Genomic DNA, 22655 nt, shown 5'->3' with positions numbered 1-22655 from the left:
GGCTTCCCTCTGCTGCATCCAGAAAACAGGAAATGAGGTTAGCAAGGGCAGGACGCAGCAGAGCCAACACTGGCAGCCGAGGTGCGTCACTACTGCACTGGAAAAGATGGTAAGCTAGATCAGAGAGGGAGGGAAGAACTGAGCGATATGGTTGCCACTGAACTTTTTTGGTGGGCTATTCAAGGTGGCCCTGAGACAAGAATGTTTGGGCCTGTGCCTACTCAGGCTCACCATAAGTATGCCACCATCATGGGAGTGGAATGGAGGGAGGGAAGAGGGAGAGAGAGAGATAATGGACCCCAAGAAAGATATAGATAATGGACTTGGGGGAAGAGGAGAGGGAGGAAGGGAAGGAAGAGAAATAGAACAATGTTGGATCTGGGGGTGGGAGGGAGATTATCAGTCCTTTAAGGGAAGGAAGGGAAAGGGGATGGGATTTGATATACCACTTTCCGAGGTTAAAATCAAAGCAGTTTACATGTTATATACAGGTACTTAATTTGTAGCTGGGGCAATGGAGGGTTAAATGACTTGCCCAGAGCTGAAGTGGGAAATAAATAAAATACCTTTTTAATTGTGCAATTAATCATGATTAAAAATGTTAATTGAAATGCAGTCCTACTTATTTTTCTTACAAGATCTACCCACACTAAAAGCAGACATAAAAAGTACTCCTATCAGGTATCAAAGGGAAAGTATGCAGATGATTTCTCTTTGAAAGCTGATGCAAAGTGAGTGCATTAGAACAGCAGCGTCATCCTTTTGACTTTCTTTTCGTCCTAAGCATAAAATAAGTGATGACTCTTTGAAAGCTCTTTAGGTTAAGCTGCTTTCAGCATGAAGGATTTAAGTAATGCCAAGGCCCCGCTGTGCAGTTTCATACGAAAACTGAGCTAGCAGCTCTTGGCATAGGCTAAACATGACCACAGCTCAGCATTAGTGGAAAGAATTTTTGGAAATGGGAGGTGGTGTCAGTTAGTTACACAAAAGAAACAAGATAACTTCTAAAATGTGTAATTGGTTGTGGCAAATGAATACATAAAAGTCACAGCACATGTTTTGTAATGAAGCTTCATTGCACATTCGCAAAGCATACAAGACTGAATCCTGCCTACCAGCCTCCAGCTATTGCTTTGATAATATGAAGTTTAACAAGCTAAGAGGGAGGTTTACATCTAAATGATGTCTAATGAACCTCATCTTTTTTGCTTTCTTTTTTCAAGCTGTTGCTTGGTTTGGAGGCCAAGCCCTGGCGCTTTCTACATCCCAGCAGCTTTCATTCTGCTCATCACCTGGATCTACTTCCTATGTGCTGGAATCAACCTGAGGGGCCAAAACGTGCCCCCAAAAGACACCCCCGAGTCCAGCAATCCCCAGTTGCGACTAGGTGGCAGCAATAACCTCTTGACAGACTCGGGCTCCATCTCGGTCACTGTGAATTCTGGGACGCAGGTCACAGATGATGTAGACAATGTTTACTCCCTGAGAGTTCAGCTCTGGGCCTTGGTGATTACCCACTTTCTTTACATTGCTTTGTGGACCTTTGGAGCCTTGGCCGTTTCCCAGGGATGGTACTCTAATGTCATATTTAGCTGTCTCTATGGCATCATGGCGGTAGCACTTGGACTATTCATCTTCATTCACCACTGTGCCAGGCGGCAGGAAGTTCAGAACTCTTGGCTGGCATGCTGTCCATCATATGAAGACACTTTGCCCATGCAAACTTACATTCACCCTGGGGTGGCAGTGGTTGACAGCTCCCAGGTTTTCATTGGCTGCAATCCCGAAGTAGCCAATTCCATGAAGTCATCATCATCACCAAGTAGCAGCAGCAACTCCAACCTGGGACACTGCAAACTAACGAACCTGCAGCTGGCTCAGAGTCAGGTAGAAAGCTGTCCTCCCAAACCATCCTGCTGTGAAGAAACTGAGCCAGTGCACAATACAAAGAGCAGCATTCCCATCAGGCACACCAATAACCTCCACAGCCGCAGGAATCACAAAAGCAGAACTAAGCAGTACCGAGATGGCAAACATCACAGGTTGAAAGTACTGAGAAACCCATCATCGGATCACCCTTCTAGTGAAAGTGGAAGTGTCCACAACAGCCATTCTGAGAGCTACCACAGCAGTAAGAATAGCCCCCTGAACAATGGTAGCATCGGAGAAGTACCTCAGGACAACGATGTCACCTTGACACATTCCGAAGGAAGTGACACTAGCAACCAGCCTGCACAGGACATTAGCCGGGCCCAGAGGAAAAGTTCCAGCAGGGACAACCTGAAACAATCTAACACCATGGAAAAGGAGTCCAAGCGCAGGTCCTACCCACTTAACACTGCCAACCAGAATGGCACTTTGAAGGGCAGTAAATATGACGTAAACCTCGCGAGTGCTGACAGCACCACAAGCATGAAGACAGGCCTCTGGAAAAGTGAAACTACTGTGTAGTTTTTCAAGTAGCAATAACCTCTTACATTTGGCCTTACTCAGAATACACAAAGAGCAAACCAAAAGGCCCTGTGCTCATTTTCGGATACACTGATAAGTGGCAGATACAGTGAGCAACAAAAAGGGCTGGTAGGCTAGCCCACTATCAAGTCAAATCAAGCACAGGTGTGCGACAGCTAATGCAAATGCCTAGGATTTTTCAAGGGCATGAACAGAAAGGTTGGGAAAGCTTTCACCAGTTCAGTGTTTGTCCACATACGTGTTTGTGTGTGCACTCATTTGCACACATATGCAGATACCATTTATCATGGCTCAACCCTTGTTCTATGTACTGCTTGATGTTAAAGAGAACTGGTAACTTGCAGCCTATGGAACCAGCCTTAAGATGGAGAACAGATTAAACGCTGCATGAAGTCCAAGGACTGGTTACTGCAGAGAAAAATCTATTAGTTGAGCACAGTCTTGAAGGGCTGACAAATGACTCAGCTCCTGGAGGAAGACTTTAGGCCAGTGCTAAGTTTGGATCCTACATTCTAGTGTGCTGTGACAGGTCAAGTATCTTTTCTTCCACATGATATCAGTACTGCAGGTACCATCAGCATACAGCAGGTGGAGGAAGTCGGAAAGCTAGCGCTGATCGAAAGCCTGCCTTCTGAATCTGGGTCACTTGGCAGCCTCAAGACTATAATACTGGAACCAAAAATAGTGAAGCATAGTGGCAGACAATCACCCATTCACACTGAAGGGGAAAAATTCATTGTAATCATTTTTGCATGATATGTTTCATCTGGAAACTGATTTTTTTTATATATATATATACAGAGAAATTTATTTTTCAAATATATAAATATATATTATATATATATATATAGGTATGTATAGATAGGCCATTATTTTAAGAATGATATTTTTCTGATTAATTTTATAAGAAGTGATTTCCCAATTATCTGTGACAACATTATTAGGGAAATAACATTCTTTTTTTCTCCATAAGGAAAATGTGATTTGTTGCTTGTGGAACCAAAGATGACTATTAATCAAAGAAAAAGGATGCTTTTTCTATCCATATCTTAAAGAAAGATATTCTGATGTGAACATTTCCATTATTTATACATAAACATGGAAAATCATGCAGTGCCAGACCAGCACAGGGATTTTCTTCCTCGGTCCTGAGCGGGCAAGGCGTGATTTTATAATGGAATATAAAAGTTAACTGAATTTTTAATGAAAAGAACATTTAAGCCCTATGGGTTGTTAGTCCTATGAAAATAAAGCCATAGTTATGAACACATTAAATCAAGCTGATAAAACAAAATTACTGACAACTATTCAGTGGCAAAAAAAAGTCCCTGAGTACTGCTGGAGGTGCATGAAGTCATTAAAGGCATAGATGTATCTGTTTAGTCACAGGAGATGGGAGAGGAGTTCAGCATATCAAGGTCCAAAAATGCAGAATCTCATAATGTGCCTTTAATATATGTAAAGCACATGTAACTGGGGGGGGGGGGGGGGGGGGGGGGAGAAACTTTTTACTCTTTTGAAAAGCACTGTAAAACAACCAAAAATGTGCCTCAATGGGCAGATGCACTTAAGTTCTGTACACCTAAAATGATGGCTTTCCTGCTTGCTTTCTACATGATAAATTAGAGAAGAAATACAGCAAAGCATTGAGGAATTGTTGAGGCAAAACCAAAGCTTTCAAATGTTGAAAGAAAATGCCATTTTGCAACCATTTTCTTTCTGAAATGAAGATGTTATTTACACCAAGAGCATTATTTACCAGCAATGCACACTAAGGGCCTCTTACCAAACTGCATTAGCAGTTCCCAAAGGCCTAATATTGTTAACATGCATTATTTGTCACAGGTCTCTAGGTGAAGCTTCAGTTGTGTGCCCCCTCCCACCACCCAGCTTCCCTTCTTTAATCCCCAGGTAGCCAGCATCTCCTCCCTCCCCCCATACTGAAGCTGCAAGAGGCGTGAGTGCTGCACCGGACTTTTAAGCTCAAGTGATGCTTTGTCCTATTCCTCCTTTTCTGCAAACTTCCTGTCAGAGGGCAGGACACAGCAGCACTTAAGCACAGAGGAGAGCCTGTGCACTTCTTACAGCTTCAGGCGCAGGAGAAAGTAGGGCAGCAGAAGTGACAAGCCCGGCAGGGGGTATGAAAGAGGGAGAGGATGCCGGATACAGAGCAAGGGTAAGCTCTCCTCCCCCTGTGTTCCTGCTCCTAAAATTCTGCCTAATAGCAGAACCCATTATATGCAATGGGCCCTACGGCAACTAATGGGTTAATGATCCTCTGAATTGCTTAGTAATCTCTGCCTTTTGCATTGGGAAATGGAAGAAACTATAGTGTGATGAGCACTTAAAAGCTGCTATATATATATTGGTCTTCCAATGGGCTAAAAAAGTAGCATTGTTCATAGGTAACCCGATGATACACAAGTATACAAGTAATGCCACACTGGGAAAAGACCAAGGGTCCATCGAGCCCAGCATCCTGTCCACGACAGCGGCCAATCCAGGCCAAGGGCACCTGGCAAACTTCCCAAACGTACAAACATTCTATACATGTTATTCCCAGAATTGTGGATTTTTCCCAAGTCCATTTAGTAGTGGTTTATGGACTTGTTCTTTAGGAAACCATCTAACCCCTTTTTAAACTCTGCTAAGCTAACCGCCTTCACCACGTTCTCCGGCAGCGAATTCCAGAGTTTAATTACGTGTTGGGTGAAGAAAAATGTTCTCCAACAGCACTTATTTTCATGACACATTCCAAATGCAACCTGTTGGAAATAGACAGTGTTGGTGGCCTACTCGTAGTTTAAACCGGGGTAAGAAGCTGAAACCTCAGCATAAACTGTAATTGTATGACAATCTGCAGGCAGGCTGTGACCCAGAACTGCTTGATTCAACGCTAAAGGGTTCAGACAGCAACAGTGGAGGCATTTTTCAGCTTTGACATGTTTTAAATGTTTAAATTCTTCTGAAATGTAAGTTTATAAACATGTAGGAAAACATACTGCAGGATTCTTGGATTAATGGCACCAGGTCTTAACCATATGAGATTTCTAGCAGGTATGGAACACTGGCGCCACCCCTTGGTGTAACTTAATATTGGCTTAGCAGCACTATCCAGATTCATTTCTGAGATTTTACAACATTTTAAATACATATCATCAATGTAAAAGGTTGCATTAAATAATAGATGAGGATTCCAAACTGTTGGTAATACAGAAGGAAAAGAAATATTGCTCTCTAAGAAAAGTAAGTGGGATTATGGCCAGCAGAAACAGAGGCCAACACCTGAACCTTTTCTCATAGCAAATGCACGAAACAAAAGCTGCTGTTTAAATATTCACATTTATTTTCTCCACAACAATCTGCCCATTACTTTTAAGCTTAGATACCCACATTTCTGCTCAAAGGCTGGATTCTTTTTTTTGCAGAAGCTAAACAAAGCTGTGCAAATTAACAAGATGGTCAGTGCAAATACAGAAAAACTAGGTGAAGCCTATTGCAGGTCCAGAATCCCCAGCAGCTGCATTTCACCACTGCAGTCACAATCTCTAACAGAAAAACAGCGGAATTACAGAGCAAATGCCACAAAACTGAGTTAGTTCATCAGTTTGTGTCTCTGTTCTGATGTACAACCAGCTTTGGCCCCAGCTTTCCACTGCTCACAAAGTCAGACACAGCACTCTTTATACAGGTATGGAAAGTGTCCTATACCAATAGCACAACGACCAAATGATAAAAAAAAACAAAAAACATAAAAAACCCAAGATCAAGCATTTTTTTTAATGTATAAAATGACCATGGCTCTGCTCCTGGTAAGAGCTCTTTTGAGCTAGCTAGCTAGTTCATTCCAGACCCCTATTGCAAAACACCACCAGCACACTGCTGTTAGCAGTTGTGTGAAAATTTTCTGTATGTTTTAAAACTTTGTATTTAATGATTTGAACCATTTTATGTTACCAAATGACAGTCTAATGTTGCTTAGTGTTTGTATGCTCATTGCGTGGCAAAAGTATTATATATATTTGTGTATGAGAGAGCTTTGCTGTGCTATGCTATGCTTAATCCGTCTGATGCTCACATAACAAAAGAATGAAATAGAAACTGGGAGCTCATCATGCTGTCTCTACCAGTATAATGTGCCAAAGAAATTATGCATAAATGTTTTTTTTTTAACCCTAAATAAAATGCAATGTTTTTTTAGCAGATCTCTCTTGTTTAATATATTAAAGGTATACAAGATGCACTGAACTGAAGACTCTGTCGTTATTTCTAAGATTTCCCATGATGGCAGACAAGCCCATCTGCTCTGCCCATTTCCGCTGCAGTATGGAAGTCTGCTTCATGTCAGGCTCTAACCTCACACTGAAGGATCTTCTGCACTATCGCTACTTCCCTCCCTAAATCAATGTCCTACAGTTACTGAATCCAAAACATACACTCCTTAAAGTTGTAGGAAATCAAAATAAAGACAGATTATGTTCATATCTGCTCAGAAGTGAAAAAGATAACACTTTCTGTATGAAGTATTCAGAGCAAAAACAATTTTGGGTGGAGGGATAGCTCCTCCACTCCACTATTTTTACTGTACGCTACTACAGAGCTAGATAAATCCCAGGCGCCAGGTCACCATGACAACTAGAAATTTGTTTCTGGCACCTGGAATTTTTGTGCCTGTTTAAAAATTTTTTTCTTTTTTGGCTGAAGCCTGTTTTGCAGCCTCTGCCAGAACAGGAACTTGCTGCTCCATATGGCTCTGTGTAAGGCTGAGTCTCACAATGCAGGATTTCTCCTGAGACTAGATAAAGAGTTCCTGCACCATGTGGATCAGACCAATACAGAGCTGCGGGGACAGCACAGAACATGAGATTCCTCATCCTAGGGGGCAGCTGCGGGTAAGAGGGAGAACGGAATGCAAGGAAAGGCTGTCAGAGAAGGGGATAAGTCTGTATATTGTTTATTAAAATCTATTCAATTTACAAAGTCTTGTTGTGTTGAATATTACAGGAAAAATAAGCTTTTCTGAATCCAGAGTAGACAAAACAATTTTAGATCCCCATCTGATACTGACAAACAGATCAGTGGGAATTCAAATTAAGAATGGAAAAAGAAATGAAAATCAGAGGGAGGGAGAAAGGGATTTTGGATTTAGCTCAGGCCTTTTCAATTGCAGCTCAAGGCAAGTTACATTCAGGTACAGTAAACTTTCAGGCTACAGGGGAGATGGCTGACTGGCTTGCTGGGTGGACAGCCTAACCGGGTGGAGGTAGGGGCTAGGGGTATTGTGGGAGAATGGTGACAAAAGGGCTGAGGTAAAGAGAGTGAGTGAGATACTGGGTGACAACAGGGGAAGAGGCATTGAGAGAGAGAGAGAGAGGGTGGAGAAGGGAGCTGCTGGCTGTGTACTTCTGCCAGTGGTGTTCATGGATGCATTAAGGGAAGATACAGACTGAATTTCAGTTTCGGCACTGAAACCGGCTCGAAATCTGGGATTGGGTTTCAGCCGGCTGAAATCAAACTCCACTCTCTCATCCCATGCGACCACCCGTACGTCTTCCCTGAACCTACCTTAAGAAGCAAGTTATTTGGTGTACTGGCCTCTTCGGGGACAAGAACAAACCCCCGTCGTTCCTGCCCTTTGTCGTTGCTCTCTCAAAATGGCTGCCGAGAATGCTGTGGGAGGCCCCAGAAATCATTGTGCAATTGAAACCAGCAAAGGCAGAAGCGAGTCTTCTGCCTGTGCTGGTTCCAACTGCAAAATGTCTGTCGAGACCTGTGGCAGGCAGCCATTTTGATGGAGCAGTGGCAGGAACGAGTGAGGTTTGCTCCTGCCCCCGAAGAGGTCACTAGACAACCAGGGCTTCTTAAATGTAGACCTGGGGGAGGACCTACTGGTAGTCGGGTAGGATGGGGGGAGGTGGAGAGTGGTAGGGGCTGCTTCTGGCTGGGAGGGGGCAGTTTCAGTTTCTGCTGAAACCAAGCAACCAATTTTGATTGCAGAAACTGAAGATCCTTGTTTTGGTCAGGCTCTAATTAAGGGCCTGATTTACTAAAAACATTTTTTCCCTTGGAAAGGAATGGATAAATAATCTTAGCAAATCAGATTCTATAAGAGCTGCAGACGACCTCAAAAGATATCCCCCCTCCCTCAACTCCTTTCTATAATGGAGACAATGGAAGGGCAGGAGGAAGAGTTCTCGGGTCTCAGCTGTTGACTCCTACATTCAAAGAAAATTTGTCAAGACCTGCATTAGTACATTTAGAGAAACATATACACATATTAAAAAAGGGACAGTCAACACACTGTTTCAAATTAATGTACCATTCTGCTTTACAAATCTTCACACACAGCAGTTATAGCCTGTTCCCAAATTAATTAGATGTAGCTGGGTGTGCTATTTAAGGGGCCCTTTTTGAAACTACCTAGGGAGCTTTTGTTTGCAAATCTATACTTTAATTTTGAGAGGGAAAACTCCCTGTGGATTTTTCCTTTTGACTATCTAGGTCTGGCAGGAACAAAAGTATCCACAGGCACCATATACACAGGAATTTCAAAATGAAATCCCCATGCAGTTTCCCTCCTCTAAGTGCTGCAGGCAAATCCACAAGTATTATGAACCAGCATGCATGCTTCTGGCCACCGAGAGGAACGAAATTTCCAGACCTTTAAACTGTCTGCTAAATTGGTTCAAAGTAAAAAAACATTTCCTATTCAGTTCATCTCTCCTTTAATATTGTGTTAAGAGGATCTTTTTTTCCACCAAAGTTGCTGTAGAGATTCTTTGCAGCGTCTAAATAAAGGAGGCAAATTATGGTATGTACCAAGGTTGCCAGCTGTGAAAAATTTTCCCAGCCCAAAACCAGCCGTAAACCCGCCCCAAACCGCCCACAGCCAACCCCCGTCTCACGCGTCACCGAACCCCGCCTCCCGCATCACTAGCCCCGCCCCGTCACCCCTGACGTCAACCCCGCCCCTGAAATGCTTCTATTGGACCAAATTGGACCAATAGAAGCCCCGGAAAAGCTTCTATTGGACCAAATTGGACCAATAGAAGCTCCGGCAGTGGGAAAACCGGCCAATCGGCGGTCGCGAAAACCCACCCAATCCCGCACCGCGGCCGCTCAAAAACCCACCCAAATCCCCGCAACCCACGCGATTAGAAAATTCCCCGCAGCCATTTCCGAAAAGCCGCCCAATTGGGCGGCTTAACCACAACCCTGGCAAGTTTGGTGTGTACTGATACTATACAGTGAACATAAGAGCTGTCTCCATACTGTGGGAAGAACTTTCTCTCTCCTCCCCCCTCTGCTTCCAATCAGTTCTATCTATCCTCAACAAGCCAGGCAGGCTTTAAACACAATGCAAATTAACAGAGGAGGAACCTATAAAGACAGATCCAGTGAAGTCCTGAGTCCATACTCGGCCCTCTGTGGCCAAGGAGGCACACAGCTCCACACACCTATGCATCAGAGTAAATTTGCCTAAGAAAAGGAAAAAACAAAACCTTGCCCTCTCCTATTTGTGCTTTGCAATTGATACACAGTGGAAGATTCTTGAAGCTCTTCTACTCTGAAGCACTTGTGTCCGACATGGATACACGTGGAGGGTAATTCTATAAAATACTTGGGTAAATCATTAGAATACCAAAACACCAAAATTCTAAGCGCATACCTTACATGGCCTGTATTTTACAGGTAGGTGTAAACATAGGCAGAGTGTGGATACATAACTTACAGAAGTTAACAGAACTTAGATGCACACATTCCCCCAAATTCTATATATGGTGCTCAAAATTGTGCGTACAAATTTGGGCGTGTACGTAATTTAATTGAATGTGCTAATCAGCACCAATAATTGGGTGCCAGCAATCAATTATTGGCACTAATTGGCAACAATTAGAATTTACACTTGCATCTTTGTAGTCAGTATTCTATTAAAGATACACCCATAAATTTTTTGCGTGCATCCAAAAAGGGGGCATGGGCAGATCACGAGTGTACCTAGGTTTTGTGTGTAGCGATATAGAATATAATAGACCCACGCCTAATTTAGGTGCGAGATTTCCACCAGGTTTCAGTTGGCATAAATCCTTGTGCCCAAAACTGGGCGCGGATTCCTGGTTTAAGCACTTTTCTATAAACGGTGCCCAACTCGGAGCACTGTGTACAGAACAGCATTTAGCGCTCTTTTTTTCGGCACCCACATTTGAGCGCCATTTACCGAATCTAGTCCATTATGACAGCTGTTAAGTGCTCACACCTAACTTATAGGTGCTTATTTTAGCAGTTACTCCAGTATCCTATAAGGAAAATAGACCCCTATGTAGCTTTACAATATAGGCTCCACCCAGTTACAGAATTAGTCCCATGATGGTTCAGTCTCTGATCAGATCTTATTGACTGTCTTCATAAAGTCAAAAAAACATGCTCTGAATGAACCAAACAGGACCTTTGCAGGATGCCATTGCTGTTGTCTGTGACACCATCCAGGACACGGCTGCTTCAGAGGCTGCAGAGAAATAGCTTTTTCAAGAACAAATATGAAAATGCACTTTGTAAACAATAAGGCTGAAGACTGCACCAGTTATAGGTTAGTCCCAGGGGCACGCCTGCTGAAATTCCTCTATTTCCCTGGGGGTGCGCAGATACTGCTCTATTTCACTATCAGAAATGTCCTCCTCTCCGGTGAATACTCGCTCTGCAGCGCCAGTTGTGGTTCGCATTCTCTTCAGGTCCATCAGGCACGGAGGCAGAAAGGACCTCTTAGCAGCATTTTGTTTCTTGCACAGGTCACCTTGGTGGATGACTTCTGAAGTTTCCCCCACCATTGCTATCGCCAAATTTCCAGGGTCCTCTGCTTCCACAGCATGGCTGTTATCCTGAGTGACCTCTGCACAGTCGTGTAGGGATTTGTTCAGCAGAAAGCTGCGATGCTTGAGGATATCTCCAACATGCTGAACCACTGTCTTTTTGCTAATGTTGAGCATACTCAGCCAGGGTAACTGGGAAGCCATTTTTAGGAGGACAGCATGGATTTCCTTGAGCCGCTGATTTGCTGGTGGGGGCATGTCCACATTTGCCAGTTTGCAGAAGTGATGCAAGGTGCAGCTCAGACGCTTTGAAGGGCATAGTGACTGCCAGGCAAGGTAGGCTGCAGCTGTAATGATGGGTATGGGGTGGCGGCCAGTGACTAGCCAGGTTTCACTTGCCAGTTCTACAATTTGTAGAGTCCTCTCCACCACTCTCTGCATGTCTTCTGAAAAGTGGGCAGGAACGGAAGATGACTGCTCGAACAGTCTGAAACTGCATATTAAAAGAAAAACAGTATTTTTACACAGAGAATTTTAGTACAGGAAAAAGATACTGTTATTTCCAATCCAATGGAAGTTGGAAAGATTATACAAAAAAGGGTCAAGAATGTCTGTCTGCCTGTCCACCTGGAAGTAAAATAACTCTCCAAAAATGTAATGGAATGGGCTGAAAGCACATGGGAAAACCAAGTAAAAAGACACAATCTCGCCACATTCAGCTGGCGGTGGTCAACTGCTTTTTTTAAATGCCGACCATTGCCGGCTAATTTAACCCTGGATATTCAGTGCCAGGTGATGTGCGGTCACTGGAATTCAATATTCGGGGCTAAATTGTCCCACAGTGCTTATCAGAGCTTATGCAAGTCCTGGTCGATACTGAATATTGGCCAGGACTTGCATAAGTTTCCCCAACCTTTTCAAAGCACTTGGAGCCCCCTCCAGCCTCTATCCTCCCATTTCTCCAGCCTGCAACCAAAAGGATTCACTTCCAACCCATCCCCCTCCCTGGAAAGCCCCTCCCCCCAACCCTCTTGGTCTCCTACCTTAGATCTCTGGTGACTGTGAGGGGCAATGGGGGCAAGAGTAGATCCACCTTGCTCCTGGCGGCAGCTTCCTGTAAATGGTTGCCATGAGAAGTCGTAGCAGCCAATTTCAGGAAGCTGCCGCTACGGGCAGGGGTAGGAGCAAGGGAGGGCGTTTTGTTCCTCCTGCCTGCTTAAATTGTTTTGCATATCGGGTGGATTGAGTTTGAAAATGAGCCAAATCAGACTAAGGGTTCCAGAGAAATAAGCCTCCCAAAAAATGGGAATTTTGATACACAGTGACTTACTTGATTACAATCGGAAACAGTGATACATAGTTTGGGAATTGATATACAGCTGCTTGCAAGATGGATGACTTAATGGTCTACGAAGTTGATGAACGAACAGTTTATACAAGTGGAATGCATGTAGATTTACAGGGTTGGGAATGGAAAGTAACTTTAATAGTAATAGTTTTCAAATGATCTTGCCTAGTAGTAAATATAATACGAAGGAATTCTAGTAGTGGTTTACGACGTAGCTTACAGAGTTAATATGTGGTCAGTAAGGTGTCTGTTGTTTGCCTTGGAAAGGATGGAGCAATTTATCGATTGTTTTAGTTAAGTAAAATTATGTAGAGTCATGTTGTCATACCTGCAGCTGACACACTCCAGAAACTGCTCCAACCTCAAACACTACCCCCACACAAAATTGTCCCATCTCCAAAACTTGCCCCAAAGCTATGCTTATACGGTCCAAGCTGCCCCACCCCCTAAAATTTGCTACCCAACCCTTGCAACCTCCCCCCACAAACACAAGAAATGCCCAGTACATACACAACACAAAACAGAGACACAAACGCTCACAAACCCCACAGATTCCATATCCCTTTATTTCATGTTCTTTGTTGTTAGTTGTACTGTGAAAACTATTTCAAGAATCTGATAGTTTTCTTATTGGTTGCTCTGTGCATCTCCTAGTTTACTCTCTGTTGTGGGCAACGTCAGATTAAGTCATTGTCAAACTTTACACAAACGTTTTACCCACATGGTTGGGGGGGGGGGGGGCCTCAACTATAAGGAGTCAGCTCTGTGGGTGCCAGTGGGCTAAGTACCCTCAATACTGAGCAATCTCCTTCACTATAACTTGAATTGAGTTTGGCACCCCCAATCATTTCAAAATGATTGTGCCTATGACTCTGTGAGAGGTGTTCAGGACTTGGGAGGTTAGGATTGCCAAATGTCTGGCTTTTTTCAGAAGTCAGCAGAGCTTTACATTATGTCCAGAAAGCAGGATGGGTAACATGACCGGCCATTTTTCTGGGTTTAAAATCTCTATGTACCATTCTCTGAATATGTGATCTAGCCCAGGCTTGTCTAACATACGCACTGGAGGACAGAATCTGGCCCAAGTGCTGTCATCTGGCCTGTGGAATGGTATTTTTTTTTCAAGCTGTTGTGGTGTTAGCACGCTTCTTGCTTCCTCACTACAGCTCGGCTCTCTACAAGCTTGAGCCACGCTGTGCAGAAGTTCGGGAGCTCTTGCGAGACTTGAAACTGCGAGACCAACCCAAACTTCCTGAACCATGCCTTCAGAGCTGAGGTGAAGCAGGGAAGCAGTAATCACGCAGCTTCTAATGCAGGTGAAGTCAGCCAGAGAGAAAACAGCCTGGGGGAAGGCTTTGGGGGAGGGAGGAGGTACACATGAGAGAGACAGACAGACTTCTGTGTCTTTTGCCCTCCAAATGTTACAAAAAAAAAAAAAAAAAAAATATATATATATATATATATATATATATATATATATGTAAAATGTGGCTCCCAATAGAAAAAGGGTGGACAAGCTTGGTCTTACCAAATCTTGCTTCCCCTTCAGTTGTTTATTGAAATGGCTGAGTAAATACTAGCTGCAGAATAGAAAATGCCATAAAGAAACGTAACTAAGGGTTTGCTCCCGAGAAAGAATACACTAGAGCTGGTGCTGATAGAGACTTGAGGGATAAGTCCTTGATACAGCTCATATTACAGCGAAACATGCATGTCGGGCAACTAAATCCCTGGGTCTGACATATTGAGATAAGTAAAATTTAAAATCTAAAAATTACTAAAAAATTGAATAGAAAATTACTAAATCGGGTGAGCCGATGAGGAAGTTGGTGCTAAATACATTGCCATGCTTTTGGTTTGAGCAATGAGCACTGCTGAGGTCACAAAAAGAAGAAGAAAAAAAAACCAAAACGAATAAATGTGTGAATGTTTCCGGGATGGATTAAATTAGATCTATATAGTCTAACTGCACTGAATCTCGCAAGACGACTGTTTTAGTTGATGCATTGTGGGATTCGAGTGGAAGTTGGTTGAATTATTTGCTATCGATTGGAGTGTATAAAGAAACATGGGCCAGACCCTCAAAATTTAAATATCCCAGAATGCTGGACAGTACCTGGGATAAGCCACTTAGAGACATCATGATCTCTAAGTACCAGGTCTGAATAGCTCTTACCCAACATCGCCACGCACACACACACACACACAAAAAAGGACATCAATTACTTTTTGCAGTGTGTCATTACTAAATCCTTCAGACTTAGCGCTGGAACATCCAGCTTCAGTGTCTGCAGCAGACGGAGGTAGATGCTGGCAAATTTTTCCTGGCCTGCATAGATTAAGGAGCAAATGGTTCCCATCGTCAGGGGCCAGTTGTGCTGGCGGCAGGTCACATACACACAGCACCCAATCAGGACCTCTTTCTTCTTAATGTTAACCAAGTGATAGGAGGCGTGGTCAAACACTCGCTCATAGTAGGACACTGCTGTGTCTTCAAAGGTTGACGGGAGCCGTAGAACTTTGCACAGGTCACGCACACGTTTCATACCTGGAAAAGAAGTTTAAAATTCTCATTTGCTAGTCTCTCTGTACACACAGTACATTGTCATGTAATAATGAGTCTGGCAGCCTCAAAGTGTGTCCCTGCAACACACAAAACTGGACAACTGGGTCCAAAAACTATTCATGTTTTTTGCACCACAGGTGTAAAATCTCACAAAGCTCAAATGAACATTAAAAAGAACTGAAGCAACATTAAAGCATTACAAAGGCTTGTTTCAATGATTTATTAAATGAAAGAATGAAATCAAACCACAGACCAGACAGCCATGCCAATGTTTACATGGAAGAAAATCTGCTCATTAGCAACTGCCTGCCATTCTTTTACCGCCACTTTGAATTCTTCTACTCTGGGCAGAATTTTTTTTTTTTTAAATTACATTTGTACCCCGCGCTTTCCCACTCATGGCAGGCTCTATGCGGTGGGCAATGGAGGGTTAAGTGACTTGCCCAGAGTCACAAGGAGCTGCCTGTGCCGGAATCAAACTCAGTTCCTCAATTCCCCAGGACCAAAGTCCACCACCCTAACCACTAGGCCACTCCTCCTTCCTATTTCAAGTAGTGAGCTTGAGTTCTCTGCATAAACATCACCCCCTTCCCTCCCTAAGAGCTCTGGGGGAAAAGGGCAGATTGCACAATAGTCTTACCATGTAGTTTCCTCTTGCTCAGAGATTCATTTTGGCCGGTGCTATCTGTAAATCTCACTTCTGCAAGCAAAAGACATTAACATATGACACAAAGGAATACTTATAGCCTGAAATCACTTCTACTCGCTCTGGATAAAATATTGCCCTGATAAAGGCATACACACACAGCTCAAGATAATCCAATTTGCTTTTTAAAAATTCTAATGTAATAACCTGATATGTTATATTCACATTTTAAAAGCAGCTCTCAGGAGAAAAGGGAACACATTTCAGGGAAAAAAATGTTCCTAGGATTCAGTTACTTTCCTGATGAAACAGTAACAACATACTGTACAAAAAAAAAAAAAGCAGCAATGTATTTGCAGATTTTAAAGCTATTTCTTTTCAGCCAGCTTACTGATTGTGGTTGAACAGGGAAAACAAGAATAGATGCAGATATTACCTGTAACTGCGGAGACACACAGGATGCTGTGTTAAGTGTAAAGAGGATAAGAACATTTCTACCATTAAGATTTTCATACATCATTTTCTCTTTGATGTAATTACTGTTACAGATAGTCATGCAAAGGGGCAGTAGACCAACGTTTCAGTTGGAGGGGCCGAACAAACCAATCTTTTGCCCCTAAAACATTGGTCTGGCCATGACTCCAGTGTTTCCCCTCACACCCCCAATTCTGCTGCCTAGGTTGATAGGTTTCAGGTTCATGCATGTCTTTCTCACTTTACATACACAGAAATCTTGTAACTAAGCATATACTATGTCACAACAAGTCACTGGGGCATAGGGGAGGATGGCAAATAAAGATAAACTGGCCTAGCCAGTGTACCTAGCTATTTTCTATCACTCTGGTTAGATAAGCATAAATTCCAGTGTCTACAACATTACCAGCTCTTCCCTTCCTCCATCTACATGTCTTCTACCCAATCTCTCAACTCTGTTCCAACCACAATCCTTTACACCTGGCCAGGGATGCCTCAATGCTGCTATAGTGCTGGCCTCCACCTCAGATCATTCTAGGCCTTGTCATCTTCCTTTTGGTTCTTACAAGTCTCATATGTAATCTAAGAACCCATCTTCTCACAAGATTAGCCTTTTCTCAGCTCTCTCTGTCCCTAGAAAGTCTAGACAGGGTGTAGGTGTAGCCTTTATTTATTCTAATTCTGTAGTGATGACTGAACTGTCACCTGACTCTCTCACTTACTCTGAAGCACTACTAGGACTGAGTCAAAACTGCTGGGCAGACTTATACGGTCTGTGCCCTGAGAAAGACAGGTACAAATCAAGGTAAGGTATACATACACATGAGTTTATCTTGGGCAGACTGGATGGACCGTGCAGGTCTTTTTCTGCCGTCATCTACTATGTTACTATGTTTATGAAAGTCAAACGGGAGGGTATACTATACACCTATCCTTGTCTCTTAATCTTTTCTTCCTAACATTATCATAAATAGGACTAACACCCCATACGCCTTCTGGGATCCATATACATGATGGCATACAATCTAACAAATTACCCAAATCTCTACTTACTCTATTCCTGTGGCGCATTCATTTGTAACCTGATTGTATTACTGGTATTGATAAATCTACTAACTCCCCCACATTTTCCAGTTTCTGATGTTTCACCCATCCCGACCCTAGATAACACAGCTGTAACAGTAACAACCAAGACATGATGCTTTTACAAAAGGGTCTTTTGAACAGTACCTTCACCTCCAATAGCTCTAAAGTTGCCCACAAAGGGGCACACTAAGGTGCGTAACAGACTCGGCACGCTGATAAGGTTCCTCAGTGAGAGTGTGTTGAAGATGCTGATGACATCACAAGGGGGACGGGACTTTGCATCACGCTGTTGAAAAACAAGCAGGAAAGGGTCTCCAGTTGAAAGCAGATTAAGCTGCAAAACCCTGCTCTTCAAATGAGCATAGGAAGCAGACAGGATGGTAGAAGTGCCTCAGACTGGGCATGCTAATAAGGCTCCTCCATGACAGCGTGTTGAAGACACTGATGATGTCACAAAGGGGATGGGACTTGCCACGCTATTGGGAAAATGAGCAGGAAAGGGTCTCTAGTTGAAAGCAGAGGAGCACAGGAAGCAGACAGGATAGCAGAAGTGCCTCAAACTCGGCACTTGTCAAGGACCATGCTGAATACCAGGTACATTACATTTACTATTTTCCCCTGAGTATATCTTGTTATTGATCAGATTCATCTGACAAAACCTACCCTCTGATAAAACCATGCTACTTTGGATTCTGTAAATCCATTGGCTTTCAGAATCTGCACTACCCTGCGTTTTAGCAGCAATTCCATTAATTTATTCACCAATAAGATTATCCAGCCTGCTGCCTTGAAAAGGAAAAAAGTCTGCATGCCTTGAGAACCATTGCTGACTCTAAAGTATTTTAAGCCTATCTTTGGAAGGTTTATGCTACAGGGCAGTTTAGGACCTCCTTCCTGAACTATCCTCTCAATGTCTTAGGTGGTATACGTATAGTCTCATACACTACTTATGACTGGCCATCACTAATGACCAGCAGAAGGACATTATTATGTTTGTTGTTTATTTTGACTTAATAGACTGTCTTTCAGGAAGATCAAGAAAAGTGGCTTACAATAACATGCTATGAAAAGGGAAAACAACAGCGTATGAATATGACAGGAGTGGAAAAGACAGAAAAGAAAAATAACTATGCCAGGGCTCATAGAAGAGACCTAAAATGACTAAACTAATGAGAGCCAGGTAGCAGCAGCGGATAGCAGGCACAGGTTCACCTTAACTGCCTATAGGGACTAGTGATTGCCCATAAGCTTTCATAAACAGAATTTGGAGCAGGAAGGCTTATTGTATAAGGCCACTGGAAGGGTATTCCATGCTAATGCATACCAATAACTTTTGCAGTTGCTTTATTAAACTATTTATTTATTTGCATTTGTATCCCACATTTTCCCACCTATTTGCGGGCTCAGTGTGGCTTACAATACATTATGAGTGATGGAAATACAATTTGTTACAGTAAGCTTATGGGTTACACTGTGAAGAGTTGTGGGAAGACAGAGTAAAGTCAGGATATCATTTGGGAATAGAACAATGGAATAAAACAATGGGGAGTTGAGGGGCGATAAAACAGTATTAAGGGAACATAAAGGTCTAACAATTTTATCTGTGGGTAGAGTTTTAAGAGTGGTGAGGATACGGGGGAAGAGAATTCAGAAGAGAGTGTGTTGATGCGTATCTATTAGTGTGTATGGACCTCATGTGTTTTGATCCTTGCTGTAGATTTTCTCAAAGAGATAAGTCTTCAGTAGTTTGCGGAAGTCAGTTAGTTCGTAGATCGTTTTCAGGTTGCGTGGTAATGTATTCCAGAATTGCGTGCTCATGTAAGCGAAGGTTGATCCTTGCAGTACTTTGTATTTTATGCCTTTGCACTTAGGGAAATGGAGATTGAGGAAGGTTCGGGACGATCTTTTAGCGTTTCTGGGTGACAGGTCTATTAAGTCAGACATGTATGCAGGGGCTTCACCGTGAATGATTTTGTGGACTAAAGTGCATACTTTGAAAGTGATACGTTCCTTGAGTGGGAGCCAGTGTAGTTTCTCCCGTAAGGGTCTTGCACTTTCGTATTTTGGTTTTCCGAAGATGAGTCTGGCTGCTGTATTCTGGGCTGTTTGAAGTTTCCTCAGTATTTGTTCTTTGCAGCCCGCGTCACTTTAACAATTACCCAATGCCAGTCATTAAACCTAAACTACATAGTATCTTCCACATTATCTGAATTACCCATATCACATTATTAAGTTAAAATAGAGTCAATTTTATTAGTATGTTTATCGGACCTCAGTAGCACAATGAATGCATCAGTGGCGATTCATCTGTCAAGAGACACAATTGCTCTCAACTCTTGACACGCCGTTGGCTCGTCACTGATCCAACCATTATCTACCTCAATAGTGTATATTCATTCTTGACTGCAAAATTTACTACTTTAAGCCAACTTTTTCTACCAAACTAATTGGCACTTATCTTTTGATAGTTGTTTGTTAGAACTAACAGGACCAACGATAAACAAGACCGACATGTGGCATGTTTCACAGAAGTTGCGTCAGGGTCAGGTCCTCTGAAAATAAAGAAAGATACGCAATACTTAGAACTATAACACTTATGAACATGTAAAGCACTCAATCCATCAGCTTAACCAGTGAAAACACTTACTGTCAAAGACGTCATCCTCCATATTTTTTACTCTAAAATAGCGCCCAAATCCTTAAGAACTATTATGAGCTGAGTCAATACCACACGTAATACTGACAATGTGGTATATGCCATTCTCTGTCCATGCGATCTGGTTTATGTGGGACAATCGTCACATCCAATAAAACAGAGATTATCAAAACATAAATCTCGCATTCATACTACGACAGCTTCAGCCCCGTTGGTCCAGCACTGGATAGATAAAGCTCATACAACATCAGATATATGGTGGAGAATTACTGATGTGGTACATGTGGGGAGGGAGGGTGGTGACATAGCTAAAATTCTCAAGGAACAGCGCTGGATATTTGATTTAGATACATTAATCCCCCGAGGTCTTAACAGCCAAGTAGATTGAGGCTATGTCCTGTGACGTATTCTGAATCTGAGATTTGATAGGCTTAAGGCGATATCATTTTGGATTGGTGGGCACTGTGGACAGTACTATTTAAAGCTTAAGGATTTGGCCGCCATTTTAGAGTAAAAATATGAAGGATGGCGTCTTTGACAGTAAGTGTTTTCACTGATTAAGGTGATGGATTGAGTGCTTTACATGTTCATAAGTGCTATAGTTCTAAGCACTGCATATCTTTCTTTATTTTCAGATGACCTGAACCTGACGCAGCTTTTGCGACACATGCTGCATGTTGGTCTTGTTTACAGTTGGTCCTGTTAGTTCTAACAAACAGCTATCAAAAGATAAGTGCCAATTAGTTTGGTAGAAAAAGTTGGCTTAAAGTAGTAAATTTTGCAGTCAAGAATGAATATACACTATTGAGGTAGATAATGGTTGGACCAGTGATGAGCCAATGGCGTGTCAAGAGTTGAGAGCAATCGTGTCTCTTGACAGATTAATCGCTGCTGATGCACTCATTGACTATTCTCTCTTTTTTCTATTCCTCTTTTGTTTAATTCACTCCTTCTATTCTATTATAAATACCTGAAAACATATTTTTCCTCCTGAAATGACCCCAACAATGTCAGTAATAAAAAAAAAAATATATATATATATATATATAGGGCACCCGACAATTACTTATGTATTTTTAAATGAACAAATCTTGCATTATCACCTATAACATTACTAGAATTGCTTAAACTTCCATCCTTACTAATGAATGGATTCTAATTCTAACAAAAAGTAAACTTTACTTAGCTCAGAACATCCAAATTGTCCTGACAGAAGTACAGCCTCATAAGATTTTCACAGTCTGTGGGGTTTCTCCAAAATTAAAGTGTCCAATTTATATTATCCTTCTGGCAAAAATGTCCAATTTCCTTGTTTCTCACCTATAAAACATGTACATAACAATATACTACCTACTTCATGTATTCTCCACCTGCTTTTCATGAACGTATTCACAAGTGGCCTCTCAAAAACCTCATAACCTTAACCTAATTTCGAGGAAGTCCAACGGTTTTCTGACCTTGTAAGAATCCTTCCTCCGTGAGCGTGTGAGTGAGGAGTCCTTCTGTCAGGATATAGCCACAATCAGCACACACTAACTGGTTCTGCGAGTAGTGAGCATCCTCCACTATATCTGCGGAACCGCAGTCCGGGCATCGCTGAGACCCTGCCATTTTGTGAATTTGCTCCTGCAACCCAAAAACACAGACACCGAGTCATACGAGCGGCCACACAGCTATCCCTCTCTCACAAGCCCTCCAGGTTTTACCTTGTTTTACCTACACAAATAGCAGCAACTACGAAGCCATCTTCCTCACTTTGCGGCGTCCCGCCTCCCTGATGCTACTTCCTGTTTCCGGCGAAACGGCACGCGCAGCTGCGCATGCGCAGTAGAGTGAAAGCCGGCATGCTTGTGTGACTCGTTGTTGCTTGCCGGTGGCTCAGGCTGTTCCATATTAATTTTCGGGTACTGTGATGAGGTGTTGAGAGAGAGGACAGGATGCCAGATCGCGGGGCTGGGAGGATCGGCTGGTGGCAGAAATCAATGGGGCAACGTTCATAGTATACAACTGCTGGTCTAGGTCTCGAGGAATCCAAAGACTCAAATATTTTAATTTCACCCCGCCCTCCTCCTACCTCCCTCCCTCCTTTTCCTCCCTCTGTTACCTGTCCACTGATATTCTTTGGTGTGATTACCTGATTATTTCTTGTGATTTGTATTTCCTACCCCTGTTATTAAAATTTAATACAAATTTCTAAAAACTAAAAGTAATTTCACCCCGCCCATTTTAATAGAAAGTGTTTAACTTTAATTATAATAATAAACATAGAATAATGAAGGCAGATTCAGTGTAGCCAGTCAGCCAATCCATACCATCTACTCTCCCTTTCACTCCTTCCCTGTAGCTCCTTTCTCGGATCACTGGGGGTCATTAGAGGGGGAGGGGAAGTGATGCTGCTGATAACAGTATAGTCATGCAGCACTGTGCAGTGTCATCTTGTGCCATTACAAACAAACAGCAACAAAAAAAAGTTTACATTTATTTAAAATAAAACCCATTCCCTGCTATGCTGGCTTTGGCTGTTGTGTTATGCCATACACAGCCCTGTCCTCTTTGAGGGGGATCCAGGCCAGCCCAGCAGGTGTTTTGGAAAGATGATG

General features: G+C 42.6%; 2 protein-coding genes across 4 annotated transcripts in view; one reads left to right on the top strand and one right to left on the bottom strand.

Moving 5' to 3' along the window:
* The window catches only part of ADGRA2 (adhesion G protein-coupled receptor A2), a 312169-nt gene extending 307218 nt beyond the window's left edge, over window positions 1–4951 (top strand). The window contains exon 19 of the mRNA XM_030201956.1: window positions 1224–4951. Coding sequence (XP_030057816.1) covers window positions 1224–2451 — 1228 coding nt within the window. The 3' untranslated portion in view covers window positions 2452–4951. The remainder of the gene's footprint in view (window positions 1–1223) is intronic.
* A 4554-nt stretch (window positions 4952–9505) lies between these two features.
* On the bottom strand, window positions 9506–21843 carry BRF2 (BRF2 RNA polymerase III transcription initiation factor subunit). Of its 3 annotated transcripts, none has more exons than XM_030201955.1 (5): window positions 21762–21832; window positions 21513–21681; window positions 15834–15893; window positions 14854–15175; window positions 9506–11772 (listed from the first exon to the last, which is right to left on the bottom strand). In XM_030201955.1, the coding sequence occupies exons 2-5, from the start codon at window positions 21664–21666 to the stop codon at window positions 11061–11063; spliced, it is 1248 nt and encodes a 415-aa protein (XP_030057815.1). In that variant the 5' UTR covers window positions 21667–21681; window positions 21762–21832; the 3' UTR covers window positions 9506–11060. The 3 variants fall into 3 exon arrangements, with proteins under 3 accessions (XP_030057815.1, XP_030057814.1, XP_030057812.1); XM_030201954.1 differs by having other exon boundaries at window positions 21772–21822; XM_030201952.1 differs by having other exon boundaries at window positions 9507–11772; window positions 21776–21843.
* Window positions 21844–22655: the final 812 nt, after the last annotated feature.

Source organism: Microcaecilia unicolor, chromosome 4, assembly GCF_901765095.1.
Source record: "Microcaecilia unicolor chromosome 4, aMicUni1.1, whole genome shotgun sequence".
In the NCBI taxonomy this organism is placed as follows: domain Eukaryota; kingdom Metazoa; phylum Chordata; class Amphibia; order Gymnophiona; family Siphonopidae; genus Microcaecilia; species Microcaecilia unicolor.
This window is presented reverse-complemented; position numbering and strand designations above follow the sequence as displayed.

What these genes read in the sequence shown, in the direction of transcription:
- BRF2 (XM_030201952.1), bottom strand. Translation starts at nt 21,666, where the DNA reads ATGGCAGGGTCTCAGCGATGCCCGGACTGCGGTTCCGCAGATATAGTG. An exon ending in GAGCAAGAGGAAACTACATG is followed by an intron (nt 15,176 to 15,833) that starts GTAAGACTATTG and finishes CTTCTTTTCCAG; the next exon opens with GTATGAAACGTGTGCGTGAC. An exon ending in GTAATGACACACTGCAAAAA is followed by an intron (nt 11,773 to 14,853) that starts GTAATTGATGTC and finishes TTTAATATGCAG; the next exon opens with TTTCAGACTGTTCGAGCAGT.